Source organism: Procambarus clarkii, chromosome 6 (assembly GCF_040958095.1).
Source record: "Procambarus clarkii isolate CNS0578487 chromosome 6, FALCON_Pclarkii_2.0, whole genome shotgun sequence".
Taxonomy (NCBI): domain Eukaryota; kingdom Metazoa; phylum Arthropoda; class Malacostraca; order Decapoda; family Cambaridae; genus Procambarus; species Procambarus clarkii.
This window is the reverse complement of record NC_091155.1, coordinates 39197192-39210508: the sequence shown is the minus strand read 5'-3', so window position 1 is coordinate 39210508 and position 13317 is coordinate 39197192. Positions and strand designations below refer to the sequence as shown.

At 44.4% G+C, this 13317-nt stretch overlaps 2 protein-coding genes across 6 annotated transcripts in view; one reads left to right on the top strand and one right to left on the bottom strand.

The window, feature by feature from the left end:
• Nucleotides 1-13317, top strand: part of Rpn1 (regulatory particle non-ATPase 1) — a 674509-nt gene that overhangs the window by 383073 nt on the left and 278119 nt on the right. The window lies entirely within an intron of this gene.
• Nucleotides 1-13317, bottom strand: part of LOC123754113 (glycerol kinase) — a 266318-nt gene that overhangs the window by 236222 nt on the left and 16779 nt on the right. For 4 of the 5 annotated variants that reach the window (XR_011223551.1, XR_011223553.1, XM_069308583.1 and 1 more), the window contains exon 2: nucleotides 9507-10011. Coding sequence is in view for 2 of the 5 variants with exons in the window: in XM_069308583.1 (XP_069164684.1) it covers nucleotides 9507-9596 (90 nt within the window). In the remaining 3 variants the exon portion in view is untranslated. The remainder of the gene's footprint in view (nucleotides 1-9506; nucleotides 10012-13317) is intronic. The other variant, XR_011223552.1, reaches the window with a different exon arrangement.

Below are 13317 nucleotides of genomic sequence, written 5' to 3'. Positions count from 1 at the left end.
CTTAAGGGGCGGTTCTTTTCTTTCTCATATTTTCCTATTCTTCTAAAATCACTGACATTTTCCTTTGAGCCTTCTCCTAAACCTACTAGGTTTAGTAAAAAAAGGTGAGTCCTTGCTGGTGCTGGGTGCTGGTCCAGTTGCCTGGGCATCCTCAGGTAATTACCTAAGTGTAATTACATAAGTGTAGTTACAGGATGAGAGCTACGCTCGTGGTGTCCCGTCTTCCCAGCACTCTTTGTCATATAACGCTTTGAAACTACTGACGGTCTTGGCCTCCACCACCTTCTCACTTAACTTGTTCCAACCGTCTACCACTCTATTTGCGAAGGTGAATTTTCTTATATTTCTTCGGCATCTGTGTTTAGCTAGTTTAAATCTATGACCTCTTGTTCTTGAAATTCCAGGTCTCAGGAAGTCTTCCCTGTCGATTTTATCAATTCCTGTTACTATTTTGTATGTAGTGATCATATCACCTCTTTTTCTTCTGTCTTCTAGTTTTGGCATATTTAATGCTTCTAACCTCTCCTCGTAGCTCTTGCCCTTCAGTTCTGGGAGCCACTTAGTAGCATGTCTTTGCACCTTTTCCAGTTTGTTGATGTGCTTCTTAAGATATGGGCACCACACAACAGCTGCATATTCTAGCTTTGGCCTAACAAAAGTCATGAACAATTTCTTTAGTATATCGCCATCCATGTATTTAAATGCAATTCTGAAGTTAGAAAGCATAGCATAGGCTCCTTGCACAATATTCTTTATGTGGTCCTCAGGTGATAGTTTTCTATCTAGAACCACTCCTAGATCTCTTTCTTTATCAGAATTCTTTAAAGATTTCTCACATAATATATAGGTTGTGTGGGGTCTATGTTCTCCTATTCCACATTCCATAACATGACATTTATTAACATTAAATTCCATTTGCCAAGTGGTGCTCCATATACTTATTTTGTCCAGGTCTTCTTGAAGGGCATGACAGTCATCTAAATTTCTTATCCTTCCTATTATCTTAGCATCATCAGCAAACATGTTCATATAATTCTGTATACCAACTGGTAGATCATTTATGTACACAATAAACATCACTGGTGCAAGAACTGAACCCTGTGGTACTCCACTTGTGACATTTCTCCATTCTGATACATTGCCTCTGATTACTGCCCTCATTTTTCTATCAGTCAGAAAATTTTTCATCCATGATAGAAGCTTACCTGTCACCCCTCCAATATTTTCCAGTTTCCAGAACAACCTCTGTCGTGGAACTCTGTCGAAAGCCTTTTTTAGGTCCAGATAGATGCAGTCAACCCAACCATCTCTTTCCTGTAATATCTCTGTGGCTCGATCATAGAAACTGAGTAAATTCGATACACAGGATCTTCCAGATCGAAAACCATACTGTCTGTCTGATATTATATCATTTCTCTCTAGGTGTTCTACCCATTTAGTTTTGATTAGTTTTTCCAATACTTTCACTATTAAACTTGTCAATGATACAGGTCTATAATTGAGGGGGTCTTCCCTGCTGCCACTTTTGTAGATTGGAACTATGTTAGCCTGTTTCCACCCGTCTGCTACGATTCCTGTACACAGGGATGCCTGAAAGATCAGGTGAAGTGGAATGCTGAGCTCAGATGCACATTCTCTCAGAACCCATGGTGAAACGCCATCTGGGCCAGCTGCTTTGTTCTTACCGAGCTCCTTGAGCATTTTTTCCACTTCGTCTCTAGACACCTTTATGTGTTCTATGTTGTTCTCTGGAATTCTTATTGTATCTGGTTCCCTAAAGATTTCATTTTGTACAAACACACTTTGGAACTTTTCGTTTAGTGTTTCACACATTTCCTTTTCATCTCCTGTGAATCTATTTCCCATTTTCAACCTCTGAATATTATCCTTTACCTGCAATTTGTTGTTTATGAATTTATAGAATAGACCTGGTTCTGTTTTACATTTGTCCGCAATCCCTTTTTCAAAATTTCTTTCTGCCTCTCTCCTCACTGCCGTGTAGTTGTTTCTCGCATCTTTGTATCGCTGGTATGTTTGGGGGTTCGGCCTCTTCCTGTATTGATTCCATTTTTGTGTCTTTCGGTCTCTAGCCCTCTCGCAATTTCTATTGAACCAATCCTGTTTCCTAGTTCTGCATCTCTGTTTTGGTATAAATTTTTTTGTGCCTTTATCATATATTTCACAAAACTTGCCATACATCTCATTCACTTCCTTGCCTAGCATCAAGTCTGTCCAATTATACTCACTAAAAAAATTTCTAAGGTCACCATAATGTCCTCTCCTGAAGTCTGGTTTTTCAACTGCTTCAACCTCCTTATTTTCTTCCAGCTTATAACGCATTGCATACTTTATTCCCAAAAAGACATGGTCACTTTTACCCAAGGGAGGAAGGTACTGAATGTCAATTATCTCTTCCTCCTTCCTGGTAAATATCAAATCTAGCATGGAGGGAACGTCCCCTTCCCTCATCCTCGTAGCTTGTTTAACATGTTGATACAAGAATGTTTCCAGGATGAGGTCTACAAATTTACAGGTCCAAAAATCTTCTGTTTTAGCTTCATATGCTTCCCAGTCTATGGATTCAAGTTGAAGTCACCGACTATCAACAGTCGTGATCTATCGTTATCCGCTCTCGCTATAATCTCTCTCATTATTGTTATAAGACCTTCACGTTTACTATCTAGCTCCTCCTTTGACCATGTGCTGCTTGGCGGTGGACTATATGCATTTATCATCCTCATAGCAGATCTCTAGTGCTATTAAGTCAACTTCTTGTGGATTGGCAGTCATTATTTCCTTCACCTTTAGGTGTTCTTTTACCAGCACAGCAACGCCACCGCCTTTCCTAATTTTTCTGTCCCGTCTCCAAATTGAGTAGCCCCTTGGGAATATGACCTCATTTAAAATTACATCTTCAAGTTTTGTCTCCGTGAGTGCAACAATGTCTGGTGTCTGCAGCTGTATTACATCACTTAACTCCAGTATCTTCGATCTCACTCCATCTATGTTGGTGTATGCAATCTTCAGGAACTTGTTCCCCCTCTCCTTATTCTTTCACTCCCCCTCTCTCTATTGATTTTGTTGGTTTGCCTTTATGTACCACTTTACTGGTTTGCCTACCCCTATCACTTTGTAGAAAAAAGAATTTATTTCTTCTTCATTCCTGCTCTCATTTAAATGTTTTGCCTCGGCGAGGTTCAGTTTCAGCTTCTCTCTATCTTCTTTTGAAAGATCTCGTCTTAACGACCACCCTTTCCCATCCTCATCCCTTTGCAATTTTCTAGCATTCCTTAGTACTTCTTCCATCTGTTTGGCACCGTTTAGGGTGATCCTCAAAGGTCGATCTTTCCCTTTTACGTACCTGCCTATTCTCCTGTAGTCGCACACATTCTCTCTTGTTGTAAGACCTTCCACGAGGCCAACAATTTTATCTACTACTTTAGCTTCTTCTACAGCTCTTTCTGACCTAGATGTTATCGCCTTTTCTTTGCAGCCAAAAATGATCAGGGACTTACTCCGATCAACTGTGTTTTGCACCAACTTCGGGTTTCGGCTACGAGGCTACGGGGGCCTCGTAGCCTGGTGGATAGCGCGCAGGACTCGTAATTCTGTGGCGCGGGTTCGATTCCCGCACGAGGCAGAAACAAATGGGCAAAGTTTCTTTCACCCTGAATGCCCCTGTTACCTAGCAGTAAATAGGTACCTGGGAGTTAGTCAGCTGTCACGGGCTGCTTCCTGGGGGTGGAGGCCTGGTCGAGGACCGGGCCGCGGGGACACTAAAGCCCCGAAATCATCTCAAGATAACCTCAAGATAGATGCCAATTCTTTCCTCACTTCTAGCCTAATGTTTGTTTTATCTTGGTTGCTGCAGTGTTTGACTTCCTTTACTGCTTCTTCTATTTTTTCCTTCTCCTTGGCCACTTGTGCATAAGTGAGTTGCATATCTTTCTTGCACTGTTCTATTCCCTGTGTAACTTCCTCCATCTGTGCTGACAAAAGCTGTTTCTCCTGTTGAATTTCCTTGCCTAACCTATTGTAGTCATTTATGTTTAAATTTACTTTAACTTCTTCCAAAGCTATTTTTAAGAGTTTATTTTCTTCTTCCATGGCTTTGCAATTTGTTTCCAATTGATTCTTATCCTTGCGCAAGTCTTTCACTAAACCCTCAAGACATAAAACTTTGCTATTCAAATGGTCATTACTTTCTTTCAATTTACTAATTATTTCTACATGAGAGTTCACTATAGTATCTAAATTTACCAACTTGTTATGTAGACTACTAATATCAATGCTTTCTTCATTGAATCCCTCAAAATCAAGCTCTGTTTTGTTTTTCCCCTTGCCAGTGGCCATCTTGAATGTTCTTCTCTGCACTGTAAACACTAGGGCAACTTTTTCTCATCCGATTTTTCACTTCCCTTAGCACTTTCCTGTTATCTCACCTATTTTTCAAGAGCACTATACCTTTATGTTCTCTGGGACAACACTCACTACCATCAACCTGTACTACAATACTTAGGATTGTTGAAATATGCTGGAGCTTCTCTGCTGCAAGTGTTGACCCTAGGGGTGTCACCTTTTTCTTGTGAGCAAGAAAAGCTCACCAGCAAGGTGAGTCCTTGCTGGTGCTGGGTGCTGGTCCAGTTGCCTGGGCATCCTCAGGTGAGTCCTTGCTGGTGCTGGGTGTTGGTCCAGTTGCCTGGGCATCCTCAGGTGAGTCCTTGCTAGTGCTGGGTACTGGTGCAGTATCCTGGGCATCCTCAGGTGAGTCCTTGCTAGTGCTGGGTGTTGGTCCAGTTGCCTGGGCATCCTCAGGTGAGTCCTTGCTGGTGCTGGGTGTTGGTCCAGTTGCCTGGGCATCCTCAGGTGAGTCCTTGCTGGTGCTGGGTGTTGGTCCAGTTGCCTGGGCATCCTCAGGTGAGTCCCTGCTGGTGCTGGGTGTTGGTCCAGTTGCCTGGGCATCCTCAGGTGAGTCCTTGCTGGTGCTGGGTGCTGGTCCAGTTGCCTGGGCATCCTCAGGAAATTACCTAAGTAATTACCTAAGTGTAGCTACAGGATGAGAGCTACGCTCGTGGTGTCCCGTCTTCCCAGCACTCTTTGTCATATAATGCTTTGAAATACTGACGGTTTTGGCCTCCACCACCTTCTCCCCTAACTTGTTCCAACCGTCTACCACTCTGTTTACAAAAGTGAATTTTCATATATTTCTCCAGCAGCTTTGTTTCGTTAGTTTAAATCTATGACCTCTTGTTCTTGAAGTTCTGGGTCTCAGGAATTCTTCCCTATCAATTTTATCGATTCCTGTTACTATTTTGATCGTAGTGATTACATCGCCTCTTTCTTCTGTCTTCTAGTTTTTGCATACTTAATGCCTCTAACCTCTCCTTGTAGCTCTTGTCCTTCAGTTCTGGAAGCCACTTGGTGGCATATCGTTGCACCTTTTCCAGTTTGCTGATGTGCTTCTTAAGATATGGGCACCACACAACCGCTGCATATTCCATCTTTGGTCTAATAAAAGTCGTGAACAATTTCTTTAGTATTTCTCCATCCATGTATTTAACCCTTAAATTGCGCATCGCATCATATGATGCTTTGACCGACTTGCAGAAAATTGTGCATCGCATCGCATCATATGATGCTTTGGAGTACTACGCAAGATTTAAACGGCCCGCGGATATACGGGGTTCACCACACCTTCATCAGGGCTCTTGTAAACAGACGCCATTTTTTTTTTAAATCGTAGGCCAAATTCCCGGGTGTTAGGGGCCTCAGTATTGAGTGAGCTACCAAGCCTGACACACACAGCATGAGCTCACAACACTGCTGTTCAGCTTGTGACCACAGCATCGCCTAAAAATGCCATAATATACTTGTTCATGCTATTATGTAGCGATGATATTATTACAGAAGACCCCTGACTGTGATAAAACTGACCAGGGTTCTGATAATAGCAGGATTGTGGTGATATTTAGCGCTGTGCTCCATGGAGGGAGGAGTAATGCTGTGGGAGGGAGGGTGGTGGCGATGTCTTCTGACTGTGTGTGGCCACCTTTTATTGACTGCACTCACCATACCAGCTTAGTGGTTCGCTATGGTGAACACAAATGTAGATACTTATATATAACGTGTGTGTATAGAGGGTATAAACAGCAAGAGGAGTAAGTTGGGAGCCGCCATTTTGGTGAGGGAGGTGGCGTCGTCTGCACGATTTATCATGTTGTTTACTGATGACCACGATGGTCTTTGGGCACCATACCAGTTTACTTGTACAAGTATGGTGAATAAAACAGGTAGATACAGTATTTATATATAATGTGTGTATATAGCGTAATAACACCACAAACAGTATTGTTGGGGGAGAAATATTAGTGCGTCTGGCCTTGAGGGCGGCAGCCATCAGCTGACTGTAATTACCTAAGTGTAATTACCTAAGTGTAGTTACAGGATGAGAGCTACGCTCGTGGTGTCCCGTCTTCCCAGCACTCTTTGTCATATAACGCTTTGAAACTACTGACGGTCTTGGCCTCCACCACCTTCTCACTTAACTTGTTCCAACCGTCTACCACTCTATTTGCGAAGGTGAATTTTCTTATATTTCTTCGGCATCTGTGTTTAGCTAGTTTAAATCTATGACCTCTTGTTCTTGAAATTCCAGGTCTCAGGAAGTCTTCCCTGTCGATTTTATCAATTCCTGTAACTATTTTGTATGTAGTGATCATATCACCTCTTTTTCTTCTGTCTTCTAGTTTTGGCATATTTAATGCTTCTAACCTCTCCTCGTAGCTCTTGCCCTTCAGTTCTGGGAGCCACTTAGTAGCATGTCTTTGCACCTTTTCCAGTTTGTTGATGTGCTTCTTAAGATATGGGCACCACACAACAGCTGCATATTCTAGCTTTGGCCTAACAAAAGTCATGAACAATTTCTTTAGTATATCGCCATCCATGTATTTAAATGCAATTCTGAAGTTAGAAAGCATAGCATAGGCTCCTTGCACAATATTCTTTATGTGGTCCTCCGGTGATAGTTTTCTATCTAGAACCACTCCTAGATCTCTTTCTTTATCAGAATTCTTTAAAGATTTCTCACATAATATATAGGTTGTGTGGGGTCTATGTTCTCCTATTCCACATTCCATAACATGACATTTATTAACATTAAATTCCATTTGCCAAGTGGTGCTCCATATACTTATTTTGTCCAGGTCTTCTTGAAGGGCATGACAGTCATCTAAATTTCTTATCCTTCCTATTATCTTAGCATCATCAGCAAACATGTTCATATAATTCTGTATACCAACTGGTAGATCATTTATGTACACAATAAACATCACTGGTGCAAGAACTGAACCCTGTGGTACTCCACTTGTGACATTTCTCCATTCTGATACATTGCCTCTGATTACTGCCCTCATTTTTCTATCAGTCAGAAAATTTTTCATCCATGATAGAAGCTTACCTGTCACCCCTCCAATATTTTCCAGTTTCCAGAACAACCTCTTATGTGGAACTCTGTCGAAAGCCTTTTTTAGGTCCAGATAGATGCAGTCAACCCAACCATCTCTTTCCTGTAATATCTCTGTGGCTCGATCATAGAAACTGAGTAAATTCGATACACAGGATCTTCCAGATCGAAAACCATACTGTTTTACATACGTAAAATACAAAAGTAAAATGTTTTACATACTGTTACATACATACATACATACGAAAACTACTGTGTGAGTAGCTACGTGTTTGTGCCTTTACTCATCATACAAGCTTAGATGTACAGTTATGGTGAACAAAACATGTAAATACTTATATATAAAGTCTGTATATAAAAGCAAAAACAGTATGGTGGGAGGAGAATGGTGGCAAGTCAGGTGATGTGAGGGAGGGAGGGAGGGAGGGAGTGGCAGCCATTGGCGGGCTGCCACTGCCACTCAGCATACCAACTTAGTGGTTCGTTATGGTGAACACGAATGTAGATACTTATATACAGCGTCTGTATATAGTGAATAAAAGCAAAAACAGTATTGTAGGAGGAGAATGTGGGTGAGTCAGGTGACTTGAGGGAGGGAGGAAGTAGCAGCCAGTGGCGGGCTGCCACTGCCACTGCCACTCAGCATGCCAACTTAGTGGTTCGTTATCGTGAACAAAACATGCAGATACTTATATATAACCAGTGTATATAGTGTAATAACCGACAAAGCATTTGTTCACTGTTTGATGAACATAATTGAATCAACAATATGCACACCATATTTTTGAGTACTGCGATGATTCACTCATTTTATTATATAAATATATCACACTACACACCATTGAATAATATTACAGCAAAAAAACTACGAAAAATCAATGAGACATTGAAATAATTAGGTAATTATCTCTTTGTGGCAACTCCGGCCTGACAGCTGGCGAGCAACAGACCGACTGGGACGCACGCTGAGTTAGTGCCTGTTTTTTGCCAGACTTCCCCGCCCTATAGTGGGCAATATATGCCACTTACAATTTTTTTATTATTTTTCCCATGATCAGTGAACACAAATTAACAGGTTAGGGGGATTTTTTTTTTTTTTTTTTTTTTATGCGCCTGTGGGTGTCAAATGGTATACTATAGCCATGCGCCATTAAGGGTTAAAAGCAATTCTGAGGTTATAAAGTGTAGCATAGGCTCCTCCCACAATGTTCTTAATGTGGTCCTCAGGTGACAGTTTTCTATCTAGAACCATCCCTAGATCTCTTTCTTTATCAGAATTCTTTAAAGATTTCTCACATAATTTAAAGGTTGTGTGGGGTCTATGTTCTCCAATTCCACATTCCATAACATGGCATTTATTCACATTAAATTCCATTTGCCAAGTGTTGCTCCATATACTTATTTTGTCCAGGTCTTCTTGAAGGGCATGCTCTTCTTACCTTCTTTTTCATGTGTTTTGACTACCACACTTGTTAACGACACGGTCTATAATTTAGAGGTTCTTCCCGGTTACCATTTTTATAGATTGGAACTGTGTATAGATTACCATGTGGGGTTTGTTTTGTTATGCCTACCTTTCTGGGTGCCTGACCCCGGTTGATGGCAGATAAGGAAAACCCCAACCACAAGGGGGTTTTCCAGGGCCATTGCTCCCTGAAACCTCTCTGAAGGGGCCAGGTTCTGGCGCTGATCCCTGGTAGGTCTGAACTCCTTAGCTAATGTCCCGGTCTAATGTAACATACATTAGCCCGATAAGCTCCAGGGAGCCATAGGGGCTCCCCACAGAAAAACACAAAAATAATATACTGTATGCAGTGTTGCTTTTCTCCAAGTAACACAGAAAAATGCTGAACAATTCACTTTATATGATTAAATAAATTTTCCAAAACTTTTATAAGCTGAATGAAGTTTACTATTAATGGACAACTGCATAATTATTACACAAATTATAGAAATTATTAGTAGATGAAATTGTTGAACAATAATTACTAAATTTTAATTTGAAATTGCTTAATGAGCATTATGAAACATGGTAGCAACTCACCAAGACACGAGTAGATGATGTTCCCTGATCAACAGCCCCTACAAGAGGGCCGTGCTTGCCACTCACAGGGCCATTTGATGTTGGCCACATTTTGGTAGTAATGTCTTCCCAAAAGTTTTAAGTCTGAAGACAACTGAATTCCACCGAGATATTTTTTATAGCCCTTGCAAATCTTTACGGCTTATTTTCTTTGGCAACTTTGTTTTAATAGTTTAGTACACAACCAAATTCCTGTTCAAATATTACAAATATAAAACTGTGTTCAACCAGCTAAATACAAAATCATACATACTAAATACAGTACTGTATAAGAAATGCATCTCGACTCAAAATCAGGGAAAATCCCTTGTTTAATATAAGTGAAAACTTGACGAGATATCACAGCAGAGTAACTTGAGATTCTAAGTCAAATGCCTTTTTAAGTACAAGGCAATCCCAGAGGCTGGATTTTTTTATTTACACATCAGCTCCTGCACTTGTAAGGCTCCACCTCTCGCTGAAGTGTCTGTAAAACAGAATAAGTAATTATAAAGAATGAAGTGTTTATGATCTATGCTAAAAATATAAGAATGGTCTTAAATAATAAAAATAATGATAATCTTTATTTGCAAAAACACTTAATATAGATAAATTTATATTTAACCATCAACCCCTTAACTGCAAAAATGGGACTCACATCTGCTTCCTCAGACCTCCAGTAAACAGATGCCATCTTGGAAAAAAAAAATTGTGGGCACCGTGTCAGTACTGAGGTCCACCACACCATGGTGTGAGGTACCTCATTACTAACACATCAGCACCTCATACCACCACCCTGCAGTTAATGCCCACGCCATCACTAAATGATGATGAAATAAATAAGATGCGAGAAACCCAGAAAAGATAGACAAAACAGTGTGAAAAACATAGCACAAAGGATCAAATTAAATATGCTGTGCGATATAATATAGAAGAGAATGGGGGACATTGAAACAGTTGATAATCTCGAGTTCAAGAGAGGGCACAATAGAGAACAGAAAATTCTTTCTTGAATTTAATTTGACAGACTTGTTGCTAGGAAAGGAAGTAAATGAGTTGTATGCCAAATTTTGTGAAATATATGACGAAGGTGCAAAAAACCAGCGTTGAATGTAATGAAACGCCATTTTCTGGGCGAGTCCCGGAGGCTCCCCGGAGCTATCCCAGGCTGATATGCTAATGTCAGACTTTGGCATCAGTCATGTGTATGGAGTTCTTAGGCCTACCGGGGACCACGGCCAGAACCGGGCCCCCTCAGAGAGGCAAGGGGAGCAATGGCCTTTAGAAGCCCCCGTGTAGTTGGAAGCATTCTATGTCTGCCATCGACCGGAACAGGCACCCAGAAAGGTAAGCGCCCCAAAACAAACCCCTATTCTGGTTAAAATTGCTACCAAAAACCGAACTAGTGGATAGAACTCCCCAACCGAAAACAAGCAAACTAGTGTGACGTCACACACCGCCGCGCCGCTGTCTGCGCAGCTCCCCCCTCCCCGGGAGGGGGAAGGGGGAGCCCCAGACCCCCCGCGCCGGCTACCCACACCTCAGTTCTTGAGGCTGGATGTCAAAAACGCGAAAAACCGCCGACCGGAGGGAGGGAGGGATGCCGGGGAGCCTCCGGGACTCACCCAGAAAATGGCGTTTCATTACATTCAACGCTGGTTTTCTGGGGGGAGCCCCGTCGGCTCCCCAGAGCTAACTACCCACAGACAGAAAAAAGAGGGACCTACCCGGGAGGCAGTCGACGCTCACTCCTCAACTCGAAGCCGAGACAACTGGCTGCAACCGCCGACCCAAAGCAACACAGGCCCGACGAGGCCCAGGGACATTCACAAGGTAACGAGCAGCCAGGACCCTGTTCGACCGCCAAAATCCCCCGCGCCCGAATATCAGACCAACACATATTCCCAAAGACGGCGGCAAGAGCCGTAAACTTACGGACGTCATGGGCACGGGGATAGACCGCAGGCTGGCTGGACCAAATAACCCTGCGGACGACCTGGGAGACCTGAACCCGCGAACAGGGAAGAAGGGAAACCGGATCAACCCACAGCGCGTCCCCGGACACAGAAGCTGTGGCGCGCAAATAACGGCGAAGCGCCGCAACCAGACACAAAACATGATGCACCCCCGGCCTGACCAACCAAGCATCAACCACCCATGGACCCCTCCGGAACGCAGCAGTCTCATTCTTCGCCAGAAAAGAAGGAGACTGCTGCAAACGAACAAAACAATCACCATGACCAAAAGAGCAGAAACCCCTGCGCCGGAGGAAAGCATGAAGCTCCCCTACCCGACCCCCAGAGGCCAAAGCCAACAAGAAAAGTGCCTTGGAAAAACAATCCTGGACCGAAGGGGCCACAACGAAACGAGGAGATGAAAGGAAAGCGAGCACTCTGTCCAAAGACCAGGACGGCTCAGGCGACGCATGAGCAGGCCGGAGGTGAAACAATGCACGAGACAGCTTGCGAAACGGCGCAGACGTAACATCGATACCGAAAGCAAGCTGAAGGGCTCCGTCAGCGCCGCACGATACAAAGCGACAGTGTTAGGCATAAGATGACGGTCCTGAAACAACCACGAGAGGAAGGACAAGACCACCCGAACAGACAAGGAGCTAACACGACGAAGACGCAAAAAGAAACGGAAGGACCGCCAGGAAACTTCATACTGCCGCCGAGAAGAAGCCCTCAGGTGGGGCACCAACAAGGAGGCCACCTGATCACCATAGAGATGATGATAGACTCGAGTCAAAAAAAACCATACGCGAAGACTCGAGGAGAAGATCGAACCAGCCACGTGACGTACCGGCCCGATCTGCTGAAAGAGGCGGAGCCGCGGGAAAACCCTCGGGTTCGGACACCGAGCAACCAGCGCCTGAAACCAAGGCTGGGCCGGCCACCAAGGGGCCAGAAGGACAACTCTCCCCTGGTAAGGCTCTAAGCGAGTCAGGACCTGGAGCAACAGCCGAACCGGGGGAAAGAGGTACAGGAACCCCCACCCCGACCAGTCTAGCCGAAAGGCATCGACCCCGACGGCCTCACGATCGGGGAAGGGCGCCGCATAAACGGGAAGACGCCGCGACCACGCCAATGCGAAGAGGTCCACTTCGGGGCGCCCGAACGTCTGGCAAAGCCAACGGAAGGACTCGTCGTCGACCGTCCACTCCGTGGAGAGGGGAACGAAGCGAGACAGGGCGTCGGCCAAGACGTTGGACACGCCCCGTACGTGAACCGCCAGGAGAGCCAAACCCCAAGAACTCAACAGACGAGTCACCCGAAGCGACCAACCCCAAAGAGACAAGGACCGTGGAAGCTTCCCGCCACTCCAGCGTGCGGGAACGACAGAAGGAATGCCAGGAATCCAGACCACACGCAAAGCACAGTGCAGTAGCGACACCGGAGCCAGAGCACACGACCATCCCCTATAGCATCAGCCTCAAGAACTGAGGTGTGGGTAGCCGGCGCGGGGGGTCCGGGGCTCCCCCCTCCCCCTCCCGGGGAGGGGGGAGCTGCGCAGACAGCGGCGCGGCGGTGTGTGACGTCACACTAGTTTGCTTTTTTTCGGTTGGGGAGTTCTATCCACTAGTTCGGTTTTTGGTAGCAATTTTAACCAGAATAGGGGTTTGTTTTGGGGCGCTTACCTTTCTGGGTGCCTGTTCCTAGCCTCAAGAACTGAGGTGTGGGTAGCCGGCGCAGGGGGTCTGGGGCTCCCCCCTCCCCCTCCCGGGGAGGGGGGAGCTGCGCAGACAGCGGCGCGGCGGTGTGTGACGTCACACTAGTTTGCTTTTTTTCGG